The sequence below is a fragment of the Triturus cristatus genome, chromosome 8 (assembly GCF_964204655.1).
Source record: "Triturus cristatus chromosome 8, aTriCri1.1, whole genome shotgun sequence".
In the NCBI taxonomy this organism is placed as follows: domain Eukaryota; kingdom Metazoa; phylum Chordata; class Amphibia; order Caudata; family Salamandridae; genus Triturus; species Triturus cristatus.
This window is the reverse complement of record NC_140591.1, coordinates 723,902,374-723,918,456: the sequence shown is the minus strand read 5'-3', so window position 1 is coordinate 723,918,456 and position 16,083 is coordinate 723,902,374. Positions and strand designations below refer to the sequence as shown.

At 42.3% G+C, this 16,083-nt stretch overlaps 1 protein-coding gene across 1 annotated transcript in view; it reads right to left on the bottom strand.

Annotated features, from left to right (window-relative positions):
- TGDS (TDP-glucose 4,6-dehydratase) overlaps positions 1-16,083 on the bottom strand; it is a 256,503-nt gene that overhangs the window by 102,162 nt on the left and 138,258 nt on the right. The window contains 1 exon segment of the mRNA XM_085622129.1: positions 5,504-5,602. Coding sequence (XP_085478255.1) covers positions 5,504-5,602 — 99 coding nt within the window.

The window sequence follows — 16,083 nt, the reverse complement described above, 5'->3', positions numbered from 1 at the left end:
CAGAGGCTTCTTTTCTCAAGCATGCACTGTACTCTTGTTGGGGTAATTCTGTGAGCAAGTATGACTATGATCTAATATGTGCCAGAGATGGAGCACACAAGACAGAGATTCAACATTCATCTTGTTTGATAAGAGACGAGGTACCTTTTTAGAAATTCAACAGAATATCGTAAACAACTTGAATGATTAATGAGTGTTAGGCTAGGAACTCTCCTCACTGCTGTGCACTTAACAAATCTGACTGGCATCAGGAAGTCACCTAGAAAAAAAGAGCAGGATTCAAGCAATGTTTCTTCTCTTTAATCAAATACTTTTGTAAAAAGGATGATGAGGGGCTACAGCTTAAGTTATATCACCTAAAAAGCATGGGTAATACACACTGATGGAGGTTGATAACCTATTTCTAAAATACTAACCCAGTACCTTTTTCCTTGTTTACTAGGATGTTGGGCACTGGGTCTGAAACGTAAATATAGGACTTCAAATACTAATCATCTCTCATGCACTCGCACTCTTGAGCAATCAACGTCTTTTATAAGGGAGGTAGCATAAAGTACCCACCCATTTGAGTGGAGACAATATACAGTATAAAATTATCATCACACCAGTGGCGGCCAGCAACATTAAAATATGGTGAGGCGCAATGCCCAAAAAACTCACCTTGTATGTTGCACTTGCTGGCACGCATGCTCGTGTTGTCATCTCACTTCATCCTGGCGCTCCACTCAGTGGTGACTCCAGCAGGAAAGGGATGGACTTTCTCGCTTGTGCAAGGCAAATCCAACCAATCCAGAATTAGTTGGAGCAGGCTAACCCAGCACTCATTTTGAGCCTGGGGGCCTATGTCTGCAATCACCTGGCTGTTTCTCAGCCCTGGGATTGCTAGCTCTGAAGTGCGCATATCAGATTGGCCGGCCGGCTGTTGACAACTGGTCAATCTGACAAGCGCACTAGCATGAGCATAGGTAATAGTGCAAATGCACAAATCAGCCTCGCCCCTTGCCTTCACGCTGTAACAGCCTGAGCCTGCGACAAATTATAATAAAATGGTATTTATTACCGTTTGATCAATGCGTATACCTCCTGCGTTCGCATGAGGCGGGGCAAGGCTCCTCCTCCATAACAGAAGAGCCGCCGCTGCATCACATTCATAGTAACGATAGACTGTCCTGCTATGATATTGCTTTGAAATAGGAATAACTATTTAATAACATTCTAAAGTTGTCAGAGTAAACTTTTAACAGATAATGATATCCAAATGTCTCTAACATAAAATATTAAGTTGCCGCCACAAAGGTTTGCCATATTAGTGCAGTTCTCATCATTGTGCTGTTCAAAACATACTACCTAAAAATAAATACTGATCACATTATTCCCCTACTAGATACAATGAACCAATGTTATCCTTAGTGGATTTAGTACAATAAAAAGCAACCTATCCAAAATTCTGAAACAGTTTAACATAGGAGACATGGAAGGAGCCCTAGGAAAACCTTGGAGTGAAAATGCAATAGTTGTCTATACAAAGTGCTCCAACAACTAATTAATACACTCCACATACCTTTAACTTTTTAAGGGATACGTTTATTTGAAAGTCTATTGGGGTCTTCCACAAAGGTAACTTATGCTTGTGAGTAGTTTAAACATGTTATTTACTCTTACACTTTTGAGTAACTTTTGGCTATTCACAAAATCAGAGTTTAAAGTTACTCAAAAGTGTAGACTTGCACATCTCCACTCCTGAAAAAGGGGTTGGAGCCTAATTTCCAAGTATAAGTAACTATTGCAAAGAAAGAACCAGCATTAAGTCCAGCACCACACATGGCTGACCACTAATGGTCCAACACTCTCTCAAAGAAAATAAGGAAGATACTGACCTAAAAAAAACACTCATAGAAAATAATGTTTTATTAATTTATTTAAAGTAGGTAAAAATATGCATAATTTCAATTTAATCTTAACTAAATCTAAAAATTAAACATTAAAATTAAAATGAATTACAATAATAAGTGTGATAAATATTACTGTAAATCAACGGTATATATGTATTTTTAATGTAGAACAAAATAAAAAATTCTACAGTGCTAGTAACTTCTTTTTTAATAAAATCCTTAACTTAAATATATTAAATAAAAAATATTTTTCTGAAGTTTAAACTAAAAAGTAAATTACTACATAAAGTAAAACAAATATTTTATTTTGCATTTATATTTATTAAAAGTGATGTACAGAAGTAATTTAAAGCAGTTTCATTATATTTTAACTACAAAGGTTACATTCAAGTCGAAATTAAAAAAACTTTTGTTAAAATATATTCTAATTCAATAATACATTTTAGATTTTTAGATTTAACATTCAACTATATTTTTAAAGATTTGAAACTATTTTAAATAATGTAACATTATTTCTTATGGGATGTTATTTTAAGTCCTTCCCTATTTATTTTTTAAAAGAAGGGTGTTGCAGTACCAGTGCTTGACCATGTATGGTTCTGGACTTACACCAGTTCTGAACCGGAGTAATTTACTTTTGTTTTGGGTCCCTTTTTGGCTGTAGTAACTGTAGAAGTGCAGTTTGTGAATAGCAAATGGCTCACTCTTTTGTTGGTGGGTACATGCCTCTCCCTAAACCACTCCCTAAATCCCTTTCTACAGCTCCCTAAACCCCTCCCATTTGTTAGTAAGTATGTCCCTTTTTCCAGCCACTCGTCCTGGTTCCCCCCCAGAATTTACTACTAAGGGGCCGATTCCGATCCGGGTCGGAAGGGCACTGAACATGATCCGGCCGGAAAAACTACGAGAGGTACGCGTGTTTTCTGCCCGACTCGTACAGGTATACGAGCGAGCAAGTACAATGCGAGCTACGTGAAATTCACCGACCGAGTCCTTTACGGGTCCGAACCGCTCCGTATGTCTCGGCCGTAAGCTAACCGTGGCGTGCAATGGATGCGATTTACGACCGAGCCAGTACGATGCACGCGTCGGACAGCCGGTGCGAGCCAGAGTGTCCGGCTTGCAAAACGTTCGGGAAGTTCCCTTTGGGGGTCCGCGTCGGACCCCCTGTCACCTGCTGCACTACGACTTGGACGGGGAGACCCAAGGGTCTCCCCAACACAGGCATGAACAGTGCGGATGGCACCGACGCATACGCACTGTAGGGGGCGCCCTTGTGCGAGAGGTACCCATTCAGTCAATGGGAGCCCATGTACGCGTCGTACGACCGGCTCCCATTGACTTGTATGGGAGTCCGACCGAACAGAGTCCGGCAGCATACGGCCGCATCGTACTCGCTCGGTCGGACTGCAGGACTCCGGCTCGGTCGGGAAACACTCCGGATCCGGCTCGGTCGAAGAGCTTTTCGACCCAGATCGGAATCGGCCCCTTAGTGGTAAACCTGTGTGTTTGAGGATCTCCCCACAGAAAAGATAGGAGAGGTGGAGGTCGAGATTTACACACGCAGGTTTGTGTATAGAATTTTGTAATACTTTAGTACTAATACTAAACATTCTACAAAATATAATTTCTCAACTGGCCCCTATGTTTTTGCACTGCTAGTCCAAGTGAAGCAATTACAACTTTAAATGATTAGTGTGAATACGACAAGGACTTGATTTAGCAACAGAGCTCCCTTGGAATTCGGAACCATCAAATATTAGGTCCTGTACAAAGAATAGCAACATGGAAACAAGGATTCCATTCTATTGGGGCGTTTCTCTTGCAGTGGAGAGGGGTCTGGGTGGGCTCGGACACTGGAAATAAGACACTAACTGGGCCACCAGAGAGTAACAAACCATGTGAGGTCTCAGGGTCCAATTCAAGAGCTCTCGATCAGGCTCCCAAAAATTCTGCCATGTGCTGGATCCCTCAGGGTCTGAGGGATACCTATTTGTGACTTGGGGCACTCCTTTCAGCACCCAGGCTTACTTCCACTTGATGAGCAGCTTCTAATTGTTCTGTTTACTCCCTGGTGAGGGGTATAGAATGCTTTTTGCCTGTCAGAGGTCAATTATACTGGCCTTCGTGAATGACCGAATGACACCAGGAAGGCTGGCAAGCACAGTAGCCATTATGGCATTGGGCAGAGCATCAAGTTCAGTCCTTACAGGAGCGAGAAGGCCGCACACTGCTGTAACTATACAGTAAGGCACTAGCTTGGTCACTCTAATATTGTAATGATGAAATTCTGTGAGGTTTTTTGGTTAGCAGAAGAGCAGCTGTGGCTTTTTTGGTACAGCCAGTGGCATTTGGATAACAGGCACTACTAGTCTGGTCAAATGATCGCTTTATCATTTGAGCAGCAGCAGTTCCTACTGTGAGGAACACGTTGGATTTGTTGGGCACTTGCCCCCTGCATTCACTGGGAGTTAATCAGACTATGTGAACAAGAAACGTAGAACTCTATGGTAAGCTGCTGTGGTGAAAGTTGCATTCCTACGGACAACTTTCTGGTGGATTAAGAGGGAGGGCTGATCATGTTTCGTCTGTGGACTCTAGGACAAATGAGTGTGATTCATCCACTGGATAAAGCAACTTTGGCTCCTCAATAACCTTTAGAAAGATAGATTTTTTATAATTATTCCGGTGCTACCCATCACTCTTGATCTAGACATTTACAGTAGGGTCATTAAAAACATTTCAAGAGGTGAAGTCATTTTGCACATACAGATAATAATACAGCCACCAAGAGAGAGCATTAAGACTATCATGACAGAGGGAGCATTTGGGGTCTCTATTGTGCCAGGTGGTGCAAGAGGTGTGTTTGCGGAGCAATAAAGTGTGTTCAAGAGTCCATTGGATTAGGGCTTCCTTAAATCTAATCAAAAGAAAAAAGAAAAGAAGATTCAGGTGTCCAAAATCAAATACAGTGGTGAAGCAGGATACCATTGCTGTGATTGTGTCCTTGAAGGGGGTCATAATAAAAATACCACAATAAGAGAGACAGAGAAGTGAAGAAAAGTAAAATAAAAAAGTGAAGTTAAAGTTATCCCAAAACTGACACAGTTGAACAAAAACATATGTAAATACAGACTGTAGATAAAAGGAAAGTAGGCAAGCTTGGATATTAGAAGGGCAATGGGCCATGGCTCACTTGAAGGGAATGTTTGCGCACACCTCCAAGCCAAACACTCCGATTTGTAAATTACCCAAGATGCTTTCGTTTTCTCTCAACTAACTCACACATCCAAAAATGTTGACAATGAAGATTAATAAACCTCCATTTCCGCATGTCATCATAATTGCTAGTTCAGATATCATATTTTACTTCTATTTGGCACTGATGCACCCTAATGTTATAATGCAACAATTAATACAATTCTACTAATCAGAATCCGAATTTCTACTAAGTACATATTTTGTGGTTACAAAGATATAAAGAAACAAAAACTGCTTTAGTTACATATTTGACAGAAACCAGGTCCTCACCTTCTTACCTTTTGTTTTTTATCGAAAGCAGACACAAACATACATTTGTCAATAATTGTTTCAGACTTGCATATTCGTACCTTATATTTTTCCCAGTATGACAGTACACATCTCTCTGCAGCTGCTTTAGATGAAGAATATGGATTTGTTGGTCGAGAAGGTGAGAATTCATCAAATGTCTAATAAATATTTAGTGAGAACATCATTAGCAACACCTTAACTAAAAACAGATATCAAAACCACATTTAGTTGAAAACAATACACAGGGGGAGTAACATAGGCCCTCATTAAACATTTGTAGTTTTATATTAAACCAGTTATCAAGAGGCCGCCTTAGTATTCTCTCACACTCTACTGCACTCAGAATTAGTCAGATTTTCCTAATTTTATTCTGACCTTAATCATAACCTCAATAGTGGTAGGCTTAGCAGCCGGCTACAGGATATAAACACGATTGCAACCAAATGCCACTGTTAATAAGGTTGTTATGCATGGCAGAGCCATTTGCAAGAATGACTGGATTCTAAATCCAGTAATTCACTGATATGACGTAGCTACAGTGGGTAACAAAACTTGCTAACCTCTGTTGCTACGTCATGAAGGAATTCCCAGGCTGGTCTGACTGGGCTCTGTAAGAGCCTGTCAGACTAGCTCTGGAAAGCAGTAAAGCACAGCTTCTTGATAAAAGGGAAGGCTCAGAGATCGGTGGTAGCAGGTGGCAGGAAGCAATGTATTTTTTTTTATTTGGGGCGGGGAAGCGAACGCATGTTCTGTATGGCTCCCCCATTATTCCTCTGCACCTGCATAGGAATGGAAAGCAGAGGGAGCTGATTCTGCAGGCCATAAATAACACACAATTAAGAGAAAGGTAAAAAGTAAATTAGTGGGATATTTTTCATCTTGGTTTCTAAGTGACACCAAAGACAACTCGACCAATGTGAGTACAGTCTGCTATTCGGGAAGCTTTTCTGAAAGGAGACATGCAATGTATTGCCACTTGTACCATTACATTACCCATTAAGTGCACTCTCAATGTGTCTTTTCAACTAGACTTTTAAATTGCGTCACACAACCTATGGACCTTTGGCAACCTTTAGATCTTCCAATGGGAAGTTCAAGGGAGGCAGAAATGCTTGCCACCAACAGACCGGTACAACTGATGGCACAGAACTCTGAGAATATCAATCATGAATACAGATTAGATAGCGGTTGGTTCCTCTTTCTTTGATGGGAGACAAGAGAGCTATGTTTTTACATAAATGAACCATAGAGCAGGACGATCCATCAAATGCTTCCACCTGGAACAAGTTCAATGCAGTCCGTCAAGTAGAAATATTTCTTGAGAGAAGATCACACTTTGAGGAAAGAGACCCTGACTCCATGCAAAAAAGCTGTTATTTGTCCAACAACTCTTCACTCCAGATGTTGTCCAAGCAACATGTTCTGTGTGAGACGAAAGGGGTCAAAGAAACTCAGTTATCAAATAACTAAAGGAATGTCAACAGGTCCAATATCATTTCACCATTTCAAGATGGAAGACATTCACCTTTTCAGAAATACTCTCCCAGGACACTGGCTGGCTTGTCATGATCTCAAAGACTTATTTATATAACAGTTTTGTATCACAGTTTTTACAGTCCATACAGGAAGAACGGTATGAAAGTTTGCAACCCTCCACATTTGAACTATCCTCTAATATCTGGTGCCATTGTGATGTGCTCAACTCTGCAGCAGCAGCTCTGAGATCTTGGGTGATAATTTACATTGACATTATCTTCATGTAACAGAACAAAACAGCTTTGATTGCCCCAATTCAAGTGGCCCTGATCTGGAGTTTCTTCTGGACGTGGATTTTCTGGGCCAAGCTAAGCTATCTCCTTCCTACATCATGAACCTTGTAATGTTTACAGAGAAATTGTCAGATTCCACCATGACCTTGCTTTCTTCGAACAAAAGGAGGATGAGAAAGACGAGGTTGACTCTGGAAGATGTCTGGCTAATTTTTTGGGGATTATGTGATCCGCTATCACTAGTGGGGCATCCAACATGTGCAAAAACACAATCTTTGGATAGGGAACTCTTATGCATGGAAAATGAGGCGGACAGTGGAGGCTCACTTGGATTTGAAGTGGCAGCAGGAGCAAATAGATGTAGGGCATAAGTGTCAACAAGATAACCCAGTCATGCTGAAAGGTATCCGACACCAGCTTTGTAAATTGAGGGTATCGAGTGGAGTACTTTCCATAAGAGGGAAGAGGCATTACAATTTAAAAATCAACTCTCAAAATTATATTCTTAGGAGGTTGGACTATATATCTACTACTGAAATATTATTAATAGAAGTATAAACATTGTTGATCTTGCATCAATTTCAAGGGGCACTGGTCCTTTCTTTGCTTTGGTAAAAAATGAAAAAAATTAAGGCTTATGAGCAACTGTCTGGTGAATTATAATCCTGTTCAGTGGACCTCATGATGTTTTATTAACGATGGTCTACCTTTTGTGAAATTATTGGAATCAACTCTGTTTTTTGATTGACAAGAAAGACTATGCAGTGGCTCATTGCTCATCTGAACCTGCTGATCATGCACCATGTTTTTTGCTTTTGGTACCAGTCCTGTTGCCATGCACTTGGTCTTTTCCTTTCTGTGCCAAACAGCTGGTCATGCCTGCTGTGAGAAGTTGGCCTGGTATATGATGCTCACTAGTTAAAGTGATCACCTTGTACCATGCCAAGCAACCCTTATGGTGTGGTTGTAAGTCAACCTTTTCGGACTAGCTGCCCTAGTGGTAGCGTAGGCTAAGCAGTCTTTGAGGCTAAACTCGTGAAGCGTGTTAAGCCAGCTGTTTTACCAAATGCAACCCCCTTTTATACCAATGAAAGGACACCACACAGATATATATTCAAAATATATATGTATTTATTTCTCAAAGTAACCCCTAGTCTCTTTATGAGCACAGGAGCACAAATCGTCAAACAAGATTATCACAGAATACACAGAAGTTGCACGTTATATGGATAGGCCCTGGTGGCCACTCAAACCATATACTAAAATAGTGATATAAGTACCACGAACAGGAAAGGGAAAAGGCCTAGGGCCTCTAGAATCGCTGGGCCTACAAGGAGCTAACGTCAGTTAGTGACCAGGAGGTCCACGGGTGGCGTGTGCAGAGCAAATAGTCACACGCGTGCTCCCATAGGTTTCAATGGGTGCGTAAAAAGTACAAAGTTACTGCAAAGAGGATCTTCCGGATGGACTAGGAACTCAAGATGTGGAACACAGGCACTAGAGATGTAATACTACACTTGGGCACAGGTGTGCCAGCTTTACCTCACCCACAGGAAGCGGGTGCATAGGCCTCGAAGTGCGTCGGGTTTCTTCTATCTGTTCCGTGGAGCTTGAAGACAAAGATGCTGCAGGCGGTCGGTCCGGGAGAGATGCAGTGGATCCAAGAGTGGATCGGAGAGGTTGAAGACCTGTAAGCAGAGGGGACAGTGTTCACAGTCACTAGCCAGTGACCAGCGTGGCACCAGGTGGGTACCAGGCAATGTCGGGTGCAAACAGGAAGAAAGGTGTAGCTTGTCTCTGCAGCCACGTGGTCCCTGGAGGTCGACGACGTCCAGGAGTCGAGTCACGAGCTGTCCCACGCAGGCTCTCGCTGTCGGCGGTGTCGGCGACTTGATCGAAGCAAACAAGCCTTGGCAAAAGCAATTGTTGTAGGAAAAGGAAATAAGCTGATGGTTCTGACCAGCAAGGTCAGAAGGACTGCTCCTTTGGAGGGGAGCAAGGGCCAGTCTGGAGCAACCAGACCAGCGGTGTATTTCTTGAAGTTCGTCGCCAAGATGGCTACTAGCCAGCGGGCCAGCAACCGGTTAGGCGCGTCGAGTGGCAAAATGCAGAAGGGCCCCACGCAGATCGTGGAGATGCTGGAGGGCTCACCTTTGGTGCAGATGCTGCTCGGGTGTTGGGCTTCTCAGATCCCAAAGCACAACTTGGAGGGAGCCTCGGTTGTTGCACTTGTCAGCTTGTCGTAGTCGATCCAAGATGGCTGGCTCCACGTGTCTCGGTGCCTCCACGGGTCTCCTCTTTTCAGGGACTGTGGATCGGGCGGTGAGAGGTCTGGAGGTCCAGGTCTTGTCAGTCTCTGGGCTCGGGCTCCGGCGGGAGGCGGCGGCAAAGCAGACGTTGATTCGCTGGATGGTGCTTGCGTTAGCAAGGTGGTCACTCCCTGACCACAGGGGAGATTGGCTTCAGTCCTCTGTGCAGCAGAGCGTCGAAGTTCCCGTCTTCTTCTTAGTGTTAAGTTGATTCCAGGATGTCTGAAGTCTTAGGACACAGCTCCTACCTTTAAGCGGATTCTAGGGGCCGGACTACCTGCTAGGTCCCTCCCTATGGGTGGGACCAGGAAGGGGGGTGGTTACACCCCCAATCCTTTGTCCAGCTCGCCCCAGGCCCGGGACTGGTGTGCCCCAGGACCGGTTTGAACTGGCATATGCACCGAGGCTCCTTGTGAGCCACAGGCATGTCTGGTTTCTTTCAAGCCCTACCTGACCAATACACAAAATCCTGTCTGGGGTGGTGCATGCACCTCCCCTGGCAGGAAACCCTTTGTCCACACCTCCCAAGCTGGAAGGACTCCCAGCAGCAGGAGGGCAGACTTGTGTCTGTGGTGGCAGCATCCATTTTGTGGAGCTGAGGCTATGTCTGATTTTACCCGGGTTTCAGGTACTGTACATGTCGTGTCCCTCTAGAAGGGTGGAATGCTAACCCCGTCGCCAGAATTGGCGAGGGGTTAGTATTCCAATTCGTATGACACCTTACTCGACATGTTTTGATAAAGCCAAACCAAAGATAGCATTTAACCGCGAGGTTCATAATGCACTTAAGAGTATATGGTATGACGATATCTGGAAACAGTAGAAGGAAGTTGTTCCGACCACTGCAGACAGGCTCAGCTCATGCCAGAGCACCATCTCACATGGAACCAAGCACTCTGCCTTCAGGATTGTTAAGGCCTGCCATAGGAGTGACTTATAGGTTACCAGGTGTCCCATTTAAGGTTAGGTATAGGTATACTACACCTAAGTAAGAGGTGATTACACCAACTTACCCCAGCTGAGTGATCAGCCAGTTGTGTCAGATTGTTAGGCCAAGCCTGGGGTGGCATAATACATGCTGCAGCCCCTGGCAGGCCTTGGGTACACCAATGCCCTGGGTACCTAGTGTACACTGGTACAGGGGCTGACAGGGTGATCCACTTCCAATTGGTTATGCACCTAGGGTGCATAGTTGTAATTTAGTAGAGAGAACAGCAGGCTGGGGGTCTGATTGGCAAGCCCACAGCCTCAATATGTCAAAAACCAGTGAAGCAAAAAGCAAAAATTTGGGGTGACCATAGGATAGCAGACCCTACTCTCCTACACCTGCTTTTTAGAGAATACTCTCACAATGCATGGAAGTGTGAGAGGGCATTTTCTGTGCTGCACCGTTTCTGCATTATTTCTTTTGCTTTGTCTTAGGGAAGGGGTTGATTGAGGCGTTGTTGCTGGAAACAAGAAAAGTTGACTATCGTTGCTATCTGGGAGTTTACGCTTAAGCGAACATCCCAGCAGACTCGGAGATTCCTGGCAATTCCTTTTATTGGTATTTTTTTTCTTTCCAAAGAGAGTTTAGTGGGATGGTGATTGTTAACCTCGGGGGGCGCTGGAAGTTGGAATAGATTCATTTTCTATTCCAACTCCAGTGTGTGCAACAGTAGGGAAGGTGTTGGAGTTAAATCCAACACCTTCTACCCACTGCTGAACACCTTTTGCGTTGCAACGACATGCGATGTAAAGGCATGCGTTGTATCAGTTTTGTTGTAAAGGCTGTCTCCCGTCAAATTCAGCCATAGGCAACTATGAGCCTAATGGGCAAATATATGTTATGAGGGTGTCGGAGACAATGGGTTCTACCATGCTATGGTTGTTCCATTTTGCGTGGACTGCTTGTTGCGATAGGAACATGGCTGAAGATGTTCCACCTCTAACTTTGTTTCTCTTACATGACTTTAAGTGTTTAGTAAATGTCCTACCCTGCTAAAGTACTGTAATTGAAATAAATTTACATTGTTATGAGTTTGGCTTATTTGCGAAGTTTGTAAACAATTCACACTGTTAGAGTTTTATTTATTTCAATATCCTGCAGAACGTGGGAGCCACCTTACTGCATTTTTTGGCTGACAATATCCAAGAACCCTTCAATAGCCTATCAGGGACTTTCTTGCTGTTTGCACCCATCGGTTGAGCTTCTTTAATCTTAGCTCATTTGAAGGCTATAATTTTAGTCGCAGAACTCTTCCAGCTTTTTACAGATCTCAAGGCACTCAAAAGAAGTACCTTTATGCCAATCACTGTTTCAGCTTCATGATGAAAGGTAGAATTAACAAAGCTAGTTTGAGGTTGCAATACGCTTCAGAACAAAACATAAAAAAGCAAACAGATTTATTCCATTATAGAAACTGTATATGTTGAAACTACAGTGACACTAATGGATACAATAGACAGTTGGAAATATTTATACTTTAAAAGGCACATAATTGCATGTTGAAAATGGAACCTTTTCTTCGTTCTTCTATCTGTTAAGCTATTAATCATAAATATCCTTAATTATTGTTCTGTTGAAATTGACATTTGTTAAGCAATCTAACTGTCGTCTGTTCACAAACTAAATGCACATTTTCGTGGAAAAGCAGGCAGGAAAGTTGTTACTAATTTCATATGGTTGAAAGCTAGGTAAATGAGCAGTGGCAAAATCAACCATTGTGTTCTTTGAAGAAAAGACGGTTTGCAAGCTTCAATAATTTTACGAGTGTTTGGAATATGCATAGCATTAGTGAAAATGTTTTTCACACAATCAGGGTTCCTTGCACTTTCACTACATGTGCTGTAACTGTTCTGTCTGTGTGGAAGAGGATATTTATGCCAGCTGGCATGTGCATTTGTTTTGTTAGGAAGCTTGCAATTCTATTGCCAAAGATTTACGTTATTGGAACTTGACAAACACTTTTTCACTATCAAGTGTAGGGGCCTAACAAGAGAAACACGACAATTTGCATGACGAAAAGCAGGAGGTAAAAATGGTAGGGCACAACTGGATATTAGGGGACAAAGAGCTAGGTGAAAAAGAAGAGCGGGCGTGGTACAAAGTAGGAACAGAGCAACATATGGGGAGAATGAGGACAGGATATAAGGGGAAAAAGAAAGGTAGGCAAAGGAAGACAGGTTACAAGGGGAACAGGAAATGGTGCAAGCGTCACTGGCACTCCCACAACTAGTACATTTAAGGTAGCAGAAGTCCAACCTTTCAGCACACTCAGTAAACAAGTACCACATGGGCATCAGCTGTGTAAATTACACTAATACAAACATACGAGGAACAGCCCAACCCCCTGAGAATATTCCCTCAAAGACAACCGTTACAAAGAAGGTAGCAGCGCACATGGTGCAGATAAGTGTGCATTACAAGACGCAGGTGAGTTCGTTTTAAAGGCTTTATCAAAATATTAAAGCCCACACAGAATATATATTTTAAAAAATGCTGATTTTTATTAGAAAGACACAATAAGCGAATAATATGAAAAATGGCAGCACAATAGATGACAATCTTTGATGAATTTACTACTTTCCTAGTTAAGTGCCAGGGCTGTGACCAGGAGGCCACTGGAGCTTGCAGCACCCATCGCCCCTGCCATTGCTGCCAAAACAACTACTACCATCTCTCTTGCCATTAAATGCGAAAGTGCAGATCATTCCAGGTCCCCAAAGCTAAAGGAATGGCTGGGGAGGCAGGTATTAGTAATTTTTTTTATGTATATTGTTTTCCTAAACAGCTGTTATACTGCTCATCTCTAAATTACATGAGCAGCGCCACCTTGTACCTAACTGCCCTAAGTGTGTTGTTGACAATTAGGTGCCGGTGCCGAGCACCGGTACCCAACTAAGTGCCGGTGCTCATCACCAGAAAGCTCCGGCTCAAATTAAGCACTAGGTATTCTTGAAAGAAAGAGACAGTTGACGAGAATGCGAAACCTTGATGCAGACTGTTTGTCACAGATGCTACTTCTGGAAATGTCTGAAGTACATAGGTCCTTGAGAAGCTCATGAACTCGTTTAGATGTTACTACTCAACCTTGTTTTGGGAAAAGTTAACCCTGTGATGTATGCTGTTGGTTGACAATAGAAGCATGGGAATTCCCTTGCACAGCCATTCAATGCCACAGTGCTTTTCTTTAAATGTCACATCGTATGAATATATACACAAGATGAGCTAAAAATACACCTTTAAAGAATGTGAAAACTGGTTTACACTATAAATGCTCATCAATGAAATAGCATATAGCAGTCACACATGATAAAATATATGTGACGCCTTAGGTAATGATGAGCCTAATACACAAATATACGTTATGAGGGTCTCAGAGGCAAAAATAGGCAAAAGATTTGACTATTCTTTAGCCACTTAAAAACAATGATACCATCTTGTATTAGTGGCTATAAAAAGTCTAGACGGGTGGTGCGTTTTCTCCAGTTGCCTCGTTTTTTTCAAATTTTGAGTGTTAACATTGGGCAGTTTGGGGGACTAATTTGTCCACAGTATTATTGAAGTTATCTCGCCTTTTTATCTCTTTGGCCACAAGAACAACCAATGCTTCCCAAGTCATGTTAAGTTTAAGGGGCTGATGATTCAAGGACATGCCTACTGCAATATATACAGACAGTATAAGATTCCAAGACTTCATGGGCACACTCCACAATGGAACATGCAGAAAACTTCCTGAAATTGTCTTGCTTCCGCAGTATTTCCAATGGTCGAATTCAAAACTGCAACTTGTACACTAAATATACCATCAGGGGGTCCTTAAGTCTTTTACCGCGCTACAAAATTAATTTTACGCTCCTTGTGATAATTTTTGTTACGTATTTGCTGTTTGGAACTATGTTAATTTTAGGAGCTCGAAGATACTACCACATTTAATCCCAGATATGGTCCAGACTCTGTACAATGTAATGTACGGTGCATTTGTAGAGCACTGCTTGTCACCCACGAGGGTATCCAGGCGCAGCCCAATTAAAAATTCTATGCTTTTTGTCAGATGTTCTTACACCACATTGAGAACCAGCTACTAAGATGGGTTGGAAAATGATCTGAGTGACTGACTTGTGATATTGATCAGGAACTATTTAAGAATTCTCTGCCAAGGAGATACGGAGTCTCAGTAATGTCCACATTTAGATTATACCACTACAGGACTTTGCTTGATTTCTGTATTACTCTGGAGAATATCTGAAAACAGTATTCATAATCTGGGTCTTTGGGCCAGTGACCGATTTTGGCAATGAAACACACTACTTTAGTTAATATGTTTGCCTTGTGGCCTACTGGAATTCCATGTTGAGAAACAGTGCTTAACGAAATATCTTTGGGGTGTAGTAGCCATGTGTATTACAATACTCAATTATGCTGGGAGTCTACCACGATCTCCAGAACAATTTTCTTTTTGCCATCATGAACACTTGTCTTCAGATTTTGTGGCATATGGATAAGACATCATCACTCTTCAGGTTAAACAACCCAAACTGAAAGTGGTACAAAGAAAAGTTTGGAAGAGACTATAAAACCATTGCTTTTAATGTCCTTGTTACAATATCATACACATACAAGCAATAAGAAACAAGAAAAAGGAAAACAGCCACTCGACACTCTCTTTCTCTCTCTAGCTATCTTTTAAAGGAAAATATAAATGTAAGGTGAATGCTAGCAAAATGACTTAAGAGTCATGTAAAATATAGCAGAGACCGGCAATTGAACAGTAATTAATCAAACTTTGTCAACCAATCTACAACCCTCAAAAACATTGAACCAAATGTAGTTCAATTCAGAGTATGGGACAGCGAAGAAGGGGAAAAGGGAGAAGATCAAAACATCTCTTCCCCTACTTTGCATAAAAATTTAGACCCATTAGGTCTGTCGCTAACAGTTCTCAAAATAGTGGATCACCCAAAAAAATACACAATTCAAGTTAATCTGTAAAAATGCTCAGGGTGTGGCCAGGAGTGCACTAGAGTGAGTCGCATCAGCATGCCGCTTCTGCTGTGCTCTATTATAATAAGGCATTTATCCTGTGCTGGAGTTCTAAAATTGCACAATGTATTTTATAAACTCATGTTTTGGGAAGCGAGGGGGTCTCTGGAGCACAGAAAAGACACATAAGAGCTGGGTTGCAAATTTTGGATTGAGCTCAGCCAATCCCACCGATAGGAACAAGATGGCAGCCATGAACACATACTGAGGCAGCAGTAACAACCTACCTTGAGGCGCTCCAAGGTCAGATTAGCTTCAGCAATAGGCGGGGTCACAGATGAGCCTGAGGCTACTTTGGCAGTCATCTTGGTGCGTAGAAAACATGCTCAAACTGTGGTAATCTAGGCACCAGCATACTGTCCCGATGAAGAGGCAAACAAGACCTGGTGTAAGGCCTTGGAAGGTAGCGGGGATCTCATCAGCAATAACTGGTTCCCCTGCCACAGATAAAGGGCAGATCGGAAAAACACAAAACCGATGCCTGTGCACTAATATAAGAGACTAAAAAGAATGCATATAAAATTGGCCATGAAAGG